This window comes from Haliotis asinina, chromosome 2 (genome assembly GCF_037392515.1).
Source record: "Haliotis asinina isolate JCU_RB_2024 chromosome 2, JCU_Hal_asi_v2, whole genome shotgun sequence".
Taxonomy (NCBI): domain Eukaryota; kingdom Metazoa; phylum Mollusca; class Gastropoda; order Lepetellida; family Haliotidae; genus Haliotis; species Haliotis asinina.
The window spans coordinates 51488065-51500293 of NC_090281.1; the positions used below are offsets into that span (position 1 = coordinate 51488065).

The following is a 12229-nucleotide window of genomic DNA, read 5'->3' on the forward strand; positions in this document are numbered from 1 at the left end:
TGTCACTTCAAACCTTATTCAACACATATCTATATGACAACAATTTTCTAAATACAGCTTCACCACATTGGTGGGACAATATATATGCTTGTACATTTGCATACAATTTTGGAAATTGAAAAAAATACCCAAAAAATATAAATAAATCTTTCAAACTGAAGGAAGGAGAATCAGAAAATATATCAAAGTATCAAATGTTCCATACATTATCATCAATGTCATAATTATTTCAGAAGAAATATTAACATTAAATGACTTAAACAAAGTGAAAAACATAAATGCAAACTAAGTAAAATACCCTGGACATAACTGGAAAAACCAAAGTGACAAAAGTATTTATATAAAAACAAAAGCATAGTGTTAGAAAATGAAAAGTGTATCCCTCCAAAACCTGATTTCCCACTCTTCTACGAAAACTGAACAGATTAAGAAACACCCAATACCAGCAAATTCTTGTTCCTGATGTTACCTACATTAATGATGGAACGTCATACTGAGCATGCTGAACATGAAGACAGATCTTATGGCCAACATCTTCGTTTGAAACACAATGTTTTGGGGTCATTTCAAATGACAATGTTGTGTTTCAAACATTGTGTTTAAGAGAATTAAAAAGAAGATTTATCCATAAAAGATCTTGGTCCTACATATACAACTTCTAAATGCTGCTAAAGACATCAAACAACATCTCCACAGTCAGTAACAACGTCACAGGGTTACTTATAGACCTTTCAAAGGAAGAATGCTACTCTGACTATGATACACCCGATAGATGTTTAACAGGTACCACTGAAATGTCATTACTCACTGACATGGTGAAAGCACTCAAGGAAGACATGGAATTTCTTTTTTCAGATTCACTTGTTGAAAGTGTAGTGAGGCAAGTTTTTTGCTTCTTTCAGCAACATTGTGACCAGGACCACCAAATGCACCCATTTGGGCAACTGAACCCAGGTCTTTGGCTGGACAAGCAAACCACACAGCTCTCCCACGCACCCACGTGACAGAGAGAGAAGTAGCCCTTAACTGTAAGGCTAACAGACAATAAAGAAGTTGGTGTCCATAAACAGATTTATGACTTCATGTTCTTCAGCTACTACTGGCTCTCAAAAGACTTGATGCCGAGACATGTGAATCATGCACAAATGTTCCACACATGGGGTTTCACTGACAAACAGGCACTCCTACAGTCCCCGGACTGCCAGGACCAGCAGTCAGTGTTGTGGACACATGCTGAAACATGTGTATATAAAAGACATGATATACTAGTATACAATACATGATTCACAGTGTAGTGAACCTGCACTTGATGAAATAAAAACTGGTTAGTTATTCACTGGATGCTGAAATAAATGGTCATGCAGTTTGTTAAGCATTTAAATGTGAATACCCACAGACATGCAGAGAGAACCATCATGGAACATGTCATGCCGAACCTGTGGTGCCACTTACATGACAACTGTGCAATCCTTAGACATATAGCATGTGGGCTGTATAAGTTTAAGACATCAGACCTCCTGGCAGTAACAAATTCCTGTATTTATGGTATCACATAAAACCTCAAAAATACAGGACCTTGAAGCACTGACCATGAACAATCTACTGAGTTCAAACATTCTTACAAAGTTATTTTCCTTTATGTTCTCATGTTACGTTACGGAGGCAATTTAACAATCGGTCTCATTAACACTGAGCAAGTATGGTTCTACGCCACTTTAGCAATATTTCATCAATATCACTCTTGGGGACACTAGAAATGGGGTTCACACATTGTATTCACATGGCGAATTGAGTCTTTGGCATGATGAACTAATGCTTTAACCACTTGGCTACCCTACCACAACTCAAAAACAGTAATGACCTCCTATATATTCTGTTACTGTGAACTGCTTCAGTCTTAACATCTGTCTTTTAGATGATTACTCATAAAGAATATAAACACATAGATCACTACATTACACAGTAACTTACTGGCTAATCCTGATATACATGACTTAATATATTTCAAATATGTGTCGAAATCACATCAGTTACACTCTATTCAACAAAATCAGAGCATTGAAAATTCTGGTATTGCAATCTTAAAGAAAATATTATCAAAGTTCAAATTTTTTCTAAGAAAATTTCAATTTCATTTCCATTCATTTGAATACATACACACTACTAAGTGTATAGTACTGATATGCAGTTCAACTGCTCAAAGGCGAAATACGTACAAATCTAACAAAATTTCAAAGCAAGTCATGCCATTTTCAAAACAGTCAAGGATGGGGCGTACGATGATTGACAATACTGATTTGCTTAATAGCAGCTTGTGACACCAGATTTCCAGCTCACACACTTGTCTAAGGATTGCATGAGTTGACGTGCAGTGCTACTGACGATATTGGTGACGTGATCCGGATGCGTGACAGCTGTGTGACTAACCTATAAAGGCACTGTTGGATTGTAGCATTGGCTGTGGACTGATTGTGCGATGACGATTCAAGCCTAAGTCTTTAGGCTCCATGTTGGGCAGAGCCTTCTCAAACTTGCCTGTGATAAAGATGAGAGTGTGTAAAGACAGCTAGGACGGATTGCTTAATACACAGAGAGTATTAGGGAGAGGCAGCATTACACTGCTTGACACAATATATACACACAAAGTCTAGGGACAGACTGTTACAACACAAACATCACACTTAAAGCAAGAACAAGTGACATCATTAAATAAACATTGATGATTGTCTGATTTAGATTTATGGTTCATTTAGATATAGGAAATATGCCAGAGTTAAAAATGAGAAAAACACCCACACTGGCCTCAATAATATTATATAAGCATTATGTGTACTTAAATACTGGCAATCTTCAAAGAGAGGGGCTTATGACAAACTTCTATAAGACATTTACAATACTCTCTTGTTATCTATTTAATTGACAGAGTAAGCATAATATGTCTTTTATTACATAAGATCTTCAAAGAAAGATTTTACTAATAAAACACACTAAAACACCTACAGTGAACTCTAATTACGCAAGGCCTATGAACGTGGGCAAACTGTATTTCACTGTACTGGACACACCTTAGTTCTCTGCTACAAATCAGTCTAACTTGATTTAATATAATAAAAAACAAATACCTACAAGCAAGGAAGTGTTTGAAGATTAAACACATTTAGACTGCAATAAGACTTTCTAAATTCGATTTTCATATTATCACTCACTAAACTGAAAATCCATACTGATGAATTATTAATATCTAAGGCAAACTAGTGCATTAGAAAGTATATGATCTATGAATAATTTATATCTTAAGAGTCTCTCCTTGTGTAACATGAAACCAAGCACTGATCTAGATTTCCAATATTGCCATATGCATACTTTACTGTCTATAGTTTAATTGGTGCAGATGTCTCTGAGTTGTAGGTCAAGAAGCTGTTAGGTAAACAGTTAGACATCTGTTGATGGACTTGACTCCATATTACTCCAGATCAACAGCAGGGCAACAGTTAACACTATTCATTAAAGTACAAAACTCACAAAGGCAGCTGGGAGGAGAATTCTATCGGTTATTTAATCTAAAAACAATATACTAGAATGAGCATAAGTAGACACGATACAAGTGGCTCTGTTGAGAGAGATTAATTGTACCATATCTACAAAGCCAGCAAAGTGGAAGCATTTGCACCTATAATCTGCCCCCCCCAATATTGCAAGTCAAGGAATCAAAATGTCTACAAGAACTTCATTGGGATCTTTTAAACATTGAAGTCTGAGTAATGCATGATCTCGAAAACAGGATTTGTTATACATCTTTGATGTCAAGGTATCTGCTTTCCAAGATAACTTTAAAATAATGGCTGATCACATGGAATTGAACCAGCCTGTCCACATATCTCCTTCCCACATCACTTTCCACTGTCAGTCTGACAGAAGCCCCTTGATTAAGGGTAATGTATGAAGTCTAGAAGTCACATTTAGCATATAATTTAAGTTGTAGAAGTCATTCAACTGAGGATACCTTGACTTAAATAAAAATCCCCTCAAAAGGAAAGGTTTCAAACTATTTCTGCCCCTCTTTAAACAGATGATTATTCCCAGACTCAAAGAGAAAGGAAGCTGACTAATTTCTGACATTCAAAAGGACAGGTAGGTGAGTATTCTCTCACTCAAAATGAAGGGTAGCTGACTATTTTCTGATCAATAAAAGTACAGGTATATTACTATTATCTTACTCAAAAAGAAAAGTAGCTATTTTCTGACTCTATCTATTTCACCATTTCAACAAACCTTCCATGTCAGCCATGCTTAAACTGCTCCTTACTAACAAGTGAGAAAAAAAACAAACTTACTTCCTATATGAATTTCTTCTCTCTAATCCAGTCTATACTGGTGAGATACAATCAATCTACAGAACATAACCTTACATAGTCCTGAAACCCAAGGAAGAAAGTGTGGAAAGACAAGAAGGGGGTGCAAAGTCTTGTAGCAAAAAACTGGCATCATTCCTCAAGCATTCCCCTTATTTCACATAACAAACAGTAAATATATCAGTTAAGTGGTGACTATTTTCTGATTAATCTTGTCGTTGTACATATAGGATTTAATCAGCATTTTCTTCCAGTTTTTCACTTTTGTTTTATAAGAAGCAACAGCTTTACCAGAAGCAACATAAGACAAGACACTTTCCTTTTAACAACACAACATATTACAAACCAATGTTACAAAATCCAGCCTTAATGGCATTGAAATATGAAAAACTGATGCCTATAGGCCTTGTCTGGTTTAAAACATAAAATTTAAATCATACTCGGGAAATTCAGGAAGTACAAAGAACATTTTCATGTGGACTATCGCTATTACCATTGGGCAAATGACAACACTGTGAAAGATCATTTTAACATTCTAGTGAAAGTATAATTGATTCTTAACCCTGATAAGTATAATGTTCAATGCAGGAGATACATGGCCTAACTGATAGAATACTACTTCCTTGTTGATTCAGATTATGGAAATGCACATAACAAGTCATGGTTTCTCACTTTTGCCCCTCAATTCGCGGAGAGTCTGTTCCTGCTGTCGGATGAGTGCAGCCTGCTGCTGTTCCAGATGCTCGTTGGACATCGGGTCATATGGATAGTGTCGCTGGAATTCTTGTCTAGAATCTGTGTCAGCTGACAAAGTGGTGCAAATACATCACAGAAAGGTTTGCAAACACTGATGCAGAATACACAACATTTCACACAGTAAGATGTACAATGAACTACCACTGCTATACACAGTTGCATGAGGACAAGGGGAGGTAATAAGGAGTTCCCTCCCCTGGCTAGAGTGTAGCTGTCTGGAACAGGACAGAATACAAAATTGTGCAAATAGATTTTATGGTAAGACTCACACAGAAGCACTATTCAAGAATAGACAACATAAAGAAAGTCACCAGGAGAATTTATAATTTTGTTCAGCATGAATTCGATGAAATGCATGTAAAATTTTCATTATGCCCCAAGAAATGAAACTCTACTCCCTATCCACCAACTGTCAAACCCTAAAAACACATCTAATCAAGAAACATCTAGTCAAAACATTGTCTGATTTCGTTCACAAACTGATCAGATTGAAATGTTTAATCAGCAGAAATGTTTTTAGACCAGTACTTACACCCAAATCAGATGATACAATGTACCAAAAGGGCTTCATCAAACATTTCAATATCTGATTCTATAAAATCTACTTAGATGGAATGCTTGGTGTCGGTGAGTCACTGTACCTTGTTTGAGACTGTGGAACTCGCGCAAGTGCTCTGGATTGGGTTTGTTGTCTGCTGTTGGTGCTCGCCTAACTGGAACAGTGTTTCGGTTACGCGCCATCTCAAACACATCGATGTCACGCTGAACCCGTCTGTAGCATACAAACAGATTGGTTTCTGTGTAGCTTGTCACCGCATTGAACAACATCCATACTATCCTTATCTTCACACTGAGCAACATCCATACTATATGCCACCATCAGGTACAAAGAAGAGCAATCGACTGAGTCATAAAGTTTGACTTGGGGGTTGTCTACTTCATTCTGTTTACTTTTCCCTGGATTGTTATAAATATGCCTATCTTGCAAGTTTATGTCTGCACTCATTGTCTGATGACACACTAAGCTATATCCCAGCTACATGTCGGCAATATATGCTCAACCAGCTGCTGTGATGATGACTTCAACTTACGGAGCTGGTGGAGGCCTCTGTGCTAACCTCGGATCAAACACCTCCGGCTCATTCTGAAACAAGACAGGAATATTTAGGCTGCAATGTTAAACAGTATTCACTCACTCACTCACTCTACACTGCAAAGTGGAAGTCAATAAACAAAAGGCCATGCATGAGATAGAGAATTCCTGTTTCATGATAAGAAATGAGCTAGATGAGGCCTTTGACAACTTTCTCACTTCAATGGTATCAAGTCCAGGAGACATTATTGGCGTTACACACTGAAACTTTACACTTTATCATAAAAAAAGTAACGCTGTGATACTCCTTGTGCTCTGTAGTTTGATGACCCGTGAAAGTCTGGAGTAGAATTGGCCTTCAGCAACCCATAAGGCAACTACGCTCTCATAAGAGGCGATTGACAGGATCAGGTGGTCAGACTCGCTGACTTGGTTGACTCCTGTTATCAGTTCCCAATTGTGCAGATCAATGCTCGTGCTGTTGATCACTTGATTACTTACAAACCACTGGCATATAGCTGGAATATTGAGGAATGCAGTGTAAAACTAAACTCACTCACTCACTGTGGTTTGACCCATGTTACTACTTGGGTAGGATAGACGTGCTGCACTTACTTCATTCTTGTCTAGCATGGTTTCAACTCTGTCTCTCTCAGAGGCTAATTGATGCTTCATCCTGGCCAGAGCATTGAGGATGTCAGCACCTGGAGAGAAGCCACTCACAATCACCATCAAGCATCCACCTTAGCTAATTTATCTACATTTTTCAGTTCACATGTATTCATATTCCTTAGATACAGATAACTGACTTTCCAAAAAATGTCACATAAATGACTTTGACCTGTAACTTTATGTTGGGATTATACTGTTGTTTTTAGACAAACTCGGCATCACACGGCCAGTATTAATGTTGAAACTAGTATTTCCAAGAATAAAACTATTTATTATCCATGAGGTTGAAAATAACAGGGTTCATACTTTTCATACGATGCCCTCGGGCATATCACTTTGACATGATGTCATGAACAATGCTATGACGTCACATATCTTCTATGATGTTACATTCTACATATGTACATATTCTACCCGGTGACACTGGGCTGCCAGTCAATGTTTATTTTCCTCAATTTGAAGACTTTGGTAATAAACTGAATATTATTTTCATGCCCATATTGTACTACTTTTACAACACTCACACCTTCATGTTTATCTATCCCTCACTCTCGCCCAGGAAATACTAACATTTAGGCACTCATGTAGTAAACATAGCATGACATAGGCACTCATAGCATCCTCTATAGCGGTCATGGTTCTTTCTGTCTGCTGTAGCGTGCAAGTCAGAATAAGGTACAATTACATGACTGTGATCTGTTCATAATCCAGGGCTTTACATTGTGAGAATCAAACTGTGAGAAAATTATACCACGTTATCTTCACAAGGCCACTTCTACAAGCTACACTGATACAAGTGTGACATTTTCTCAAACAAATTAAACTAACACTTACTTGGTGCTCTTGAGGAAGACTGAAACAATGAACAGGTAATATTAGCACCATTAGGACTCCCAATATAATACAGGCTGTCTCACACATCTTGTTTCATATCGAGTGACAAGTTATATTTAATTCTTAAAAGACTCAAAATGTTTTCAGACTCACATTTCTGCCATTATGAACCCATGCATGCAAATATTTCAACATTTATTTGGGTAGATGTCTTAAGAAATCTTAAAATTGTAAAATATTTTCTGGCTGAAGAAACTATTTTCTACAAGTCAGAAATAAAACAAGAAGACAAAGTCATCAATATCCTCTGCAATGGCAAAATGTCTACAAGGTATGATTAAGCTAAATGTTTTGGTGTGTATATAGATAAGTGGAAGTAGAGTAACAAAAGGTTTAAAAAGTTTTGCTCTGAAAGAAGCACAACCACCAGTTTCAGTCAAAGTCAAACTTGTTGCCATAGAAACACCAAAATATTTTAATCAGAATTCAAGAAGCATCAAAAGGTACAGTACAACACCAGATCCATCTATGTGCCAAGTTTGGTGAAGAAATAGTGAACAGAGTTTAAGTTATGCTCCAGAAAAGAGCACGACCACCAATTCAGCCTTAGTCAAACTTGTTGCAATGGAAATGCCAAGAATATTTAATTCAGAATTCCAAAACTACCCAAAGGCACCAGTAGACTAAGTTATGTACTAAGTTTGGTGAAGAAATGGTGAACAGTTTTAGACAGTACATTACCAGATGTATCTATATGTCAAGTTTGTTGAAGAAATAGTGAAGAGTTCTACTCCAGAAAAGAGCACTAGCACCAATTTCAGTTTAAGTCAAACTTGTTTCCATGGAAACGCCAAAAACATTTTTATTCAGAATTCCGAAACAACCAAAGGGCACCAGTACTCCACCCGATCAATCTGGGTAAAGTTTGGTGAAGAAATAGAGAACGGTATTAAAGTTTTGTTTCGGAAATGATAAATGTACATGGATGGATGGACGGAGCACATTTTAATACCCACACCCCCACCCCCTACCACAAAACACGTTGTGGGGGATAATGAATGTAATAAAATTGAATCACGTTGACTGCCTATCACGAGTATAGTCGCAGAATCAATTCTGGCTGAATTTGCCATTATGAGGTACCCTGTACCTCTTGGTTACCACCTGTTTTGCCAACAGGTGAAACTTGTTCAAAATACCAGTGATTTAGCTACGTGATAACATGTAGTGGCAAATTGGACCAGAATTAATACTATGAGTATACCTGTGGTGTCAGTCAACGTGCTACCACTACACAGTATCAGCATTTTCCAAAAGAGCATAAAATGATTTTTTTACATAAATCAATGAAATACTTGGGTGAACAAATTCCTAAACATCTTTATGTTCTGCAAATGTGAATAGTATTTTCTCATACATTCGCAAGCAAACCTTGCACATAAAGAACAAACAAAAGTATTAGACAATATGATGTCAATATAAAATCCCAGTTAACACACTGACATTTCACATGCTACTTACTGGAGCTCTGTCAACTGGGGAACGACCTCGGTCAAGCTATAACAAAATTTGACAGTAATGCTTTACTAATACCTAAGAACAAATAAAGAGTTCAGCTTTGATGTGTTAGCATACTATTGCTGGTAAGCTTGGGTATGTTATCTCTGTTATGCATCAGTTAATTCTAACCTATTCAATGTTCAACTAGTCATACATGCATATTACATCAAGGTAAACTGCTACAGATTCCAAATAAGCACAGAATTATCATCTGCATGACGGTAAATTGAAATCAGCATTTAAAATTCAAATTTATGTACCACATTTTTTCCAAGCACTGAATAGGTGAATTTTCTGTGTTGATTTACATTTGCTATTAAGGACAGTCTCAATACTTTGTTCACAAAAACATTAATCAGAATATGTCATAAAAATAGATGATAGTTCTTTTTGTAAATTCATGTACACAGCAGGCGAGACCAGACAAGAAATTCTTGAAAAAGAATGATCTCCCTTGGGATTGGAAGCCAAGATTACCGAAGGCGCATCTATTCTATTGGAAAGCGCAGAGGGCACATAGCGGGTTTCAGCCTCTTCATTTTGCTGCTTAGCAATTGAGTGAGGCCGATTCTCGGCAGCAAGACTGGTTCTTGCAGCTGGCACAGGGGGGGAGGAAGCTCGATAAGTAAGCGCTTTATCAGCAGGTTCCTGGAAGGGTGCATTATATAGGTAAAGAAAAAATAGGGTACGCAGAAAATATATAAATAGAATATTACATAAACATAAATCTTAGTGCTACAGATATAACAAAAACATAGTTGTAAGCAGAATAACTATTGCAATAAATACAGAAAGAGAATATTAGGTATTAGATAGTTTCTTGAGAGATAAAATGTTTACTACTATATTTGTACAGTTTGCAATAATCAGGCAAGATAACATGACATGTACAGCATATCTCTGCCAGCCAAAAGCCATGATACTGAATACTACCCAAATTGGGGTGAATGCATTACCGGTGTGTTCTCAGTTGCCTGCTTTCTCCCCACTGCAGGCAATGGGGGAGATTTTCCTCGCTCTGCAGCCTGGAAATTAACGAGTGGTCAAATACAAGAATATAAAATGTCTCATAGACCTGTAAAGAAGTCCCTGAAGCTGAACAGCTGATGGCCAGCTACACTGAATCAACAACCTGACATTGCATGTTAACTGCAACATCTCATACACCGGTCACAAATACGACTCCTGTTTTTCTCCTCAGAAAACAAAAAACAATTTGAAAAAGACCCCCCCTACTCAAATTGGCCACCTGATTACAAACTTGGTACCTAATAAAATTTAACATATATAATATAACAATGCCAATCAGCGTAACGATGAAGAATGACTCAAGAAGAAAAATAGGATTTTTTGTCTCATAATGTTAAAGTAGAAGTTAATTTCTGGGTGTTATACTAGAGACTACAACATGGATTACACTGCTATGTAAGAGTACCAACTACTCTTGGAATGCTTGTTAATTTGTCTGCATAATAATCTTTCATATACATAATACTAATAGTTACTGCTACCCCAAAACCAGAGACATATATCACTGATGACTGTTACAGGAGATATTACAGTTGAAAGAAGAGGAAACTGTTGAAGATGAAGTTCTGAACTTGTTAATCTGACATTAGATGCTGCTTCTAGGGGAAATAATTTGTCATTAAACAAGACATTACACAATACAAAATACCAACAGTGACTATATAACTATAAATCTATACTGTAAATTTCAAATGCCACAATACACAATTGCTAAACACATAAACAAATCTCTTTTAAAAACTTGTTCAAACACTTAAATCTTATTTGTTACCATACATCCATGCTCTGCACATTTCTCTTAACATCCAAGCAAATGATGCGTTTTCCTCCTGGTGAACACTTGCTTCAAAACTCTGGTGAATTGGTGCTCTCATTATCTCCTTCTATCTGCACAATACCTTCCCTGCAGTGGTGATACTGTGCTCCTCCAACCTCTCTCTATCTACCCCATACTTTCCCTGCAGTGGTGACACTGTACTCTCCCTATCTCTCTCTCTCTCTAGCCTCCCTCTATCTGCCCAATACCTTCCCTGCAGTGGTGATACTGTGCTCCTCCAACCTCTCTCTACCTGCCCAATACTTTCCCTGCAGTGGTGATACTGTACTCTCCCTATCTCTCTCTCTAGCCTCCCTCTATCTGCCCAACAACTTCCCTGCAGTGGAGGCACTGTACTCTCCCTATCTCTCTCTCAAGCCTCCCTCTATCTGCCCAATACCTTCCCTGCAGTGGAGATATTGTCCTCTCCCTACCTCTCTCTCCAGCCTCTCTCTATCAGCTTCCTCCTGCTGTCTCCTCCTTTCATTCTCAGCATCAAGTCTCCGCTGTTCAGCCTCTCTTTTCCTCTCCTCGGCTTGTCTCATCAACTCTTCATTCTTTCTGCGAGCCTGGCAACATGAAACTCTCATGTCAGTGTTGGTTTAATAAGTGAATCTCTCTCTACACATACTACATAACAGAAGTATCTCTTATTGCCTATTTCTGACTATTGATATTTCTTTTCAGCAACCATCCCACCACATAAATTGCATGTGAAAAATATTTCACACATGCCTTAGAGCTACTGTTGAATCACCATGCCTTACATGAGAAGGAAAGTGACTTCAAACCCTACTTGATATTAAATCATGAGGGTAAGTTGGATAGACATTGAGTGCCTCATTCCAAAAGAATTATTTGTCAGGGTATTCCAATTCTCAGATAAAAGACACTTACCTCATCCTCCTTCAATTTTATCTTCCTGCGCTCTTCCTCGTACTCCTCCTGCATTCTTTTCCTCTCCGCCTCTATCCTACGTTGCTCCTTCTCTTCCTCATACCTCTCCTTCTCTCGCTCCAGAGCAGCTGCTGCCTTCTTTGCCTCAATCTGTGATCACATATGAAGCCACTCCCATCAGACACAAGTCACACCCATCAGTAATAAGCCACACCTCAA

At 37.7% G+C, this 12229-nt stretch overlaps 1 protein-coding gene across 1 annotated transcript in view; it reads right to left on the reverse strand.

The window, feature by feature from the left end:
* The window catches only part of LOC137273885 (centrosome and spindle pole associated protein 1-like), an 81270-nt gene that overhangs the window by 11312 nt on the left and 57729 nt on the right, over positions 1-12229 (reverse strand). The window contains exons 35-45 of the mRNA XM_067806784.1: positions 12011-12160; positions 11548-11682; positions 10224-10292; positions 9745-9915; positions 9229-9264; positions 7708-7726; positions 6817-6905; positions 6200-6252; positions 5750-5880; positions 5025-5156; positions 2428-2535 (exon numbers count right to left, since the gene is read on the reverse strand). Of these exons, the coding sequence (XP_067662885.1) occupies positions 2428-2535; positions 5025-5156; positions 5750-5880; positions 6200-6252; positions 6817-6905; positions 7708-7726; positions 9229-9264; positions 9745-9915; positions 10224-10292; positions 11548-11682; positions 12011-12160 (1093 nt within the window). The remainder of the gene's footprint in view (positions 1-2427; positions 2536-5024; positions 5157-5749; positions 5881-6199; positions 6253-6816; positions 6906-7707; positions 7727-9228; positions 9265-9744; positions 9916-10223; positions 10293-11547; positions 11683-12010; positions 12161-12229) is intronic.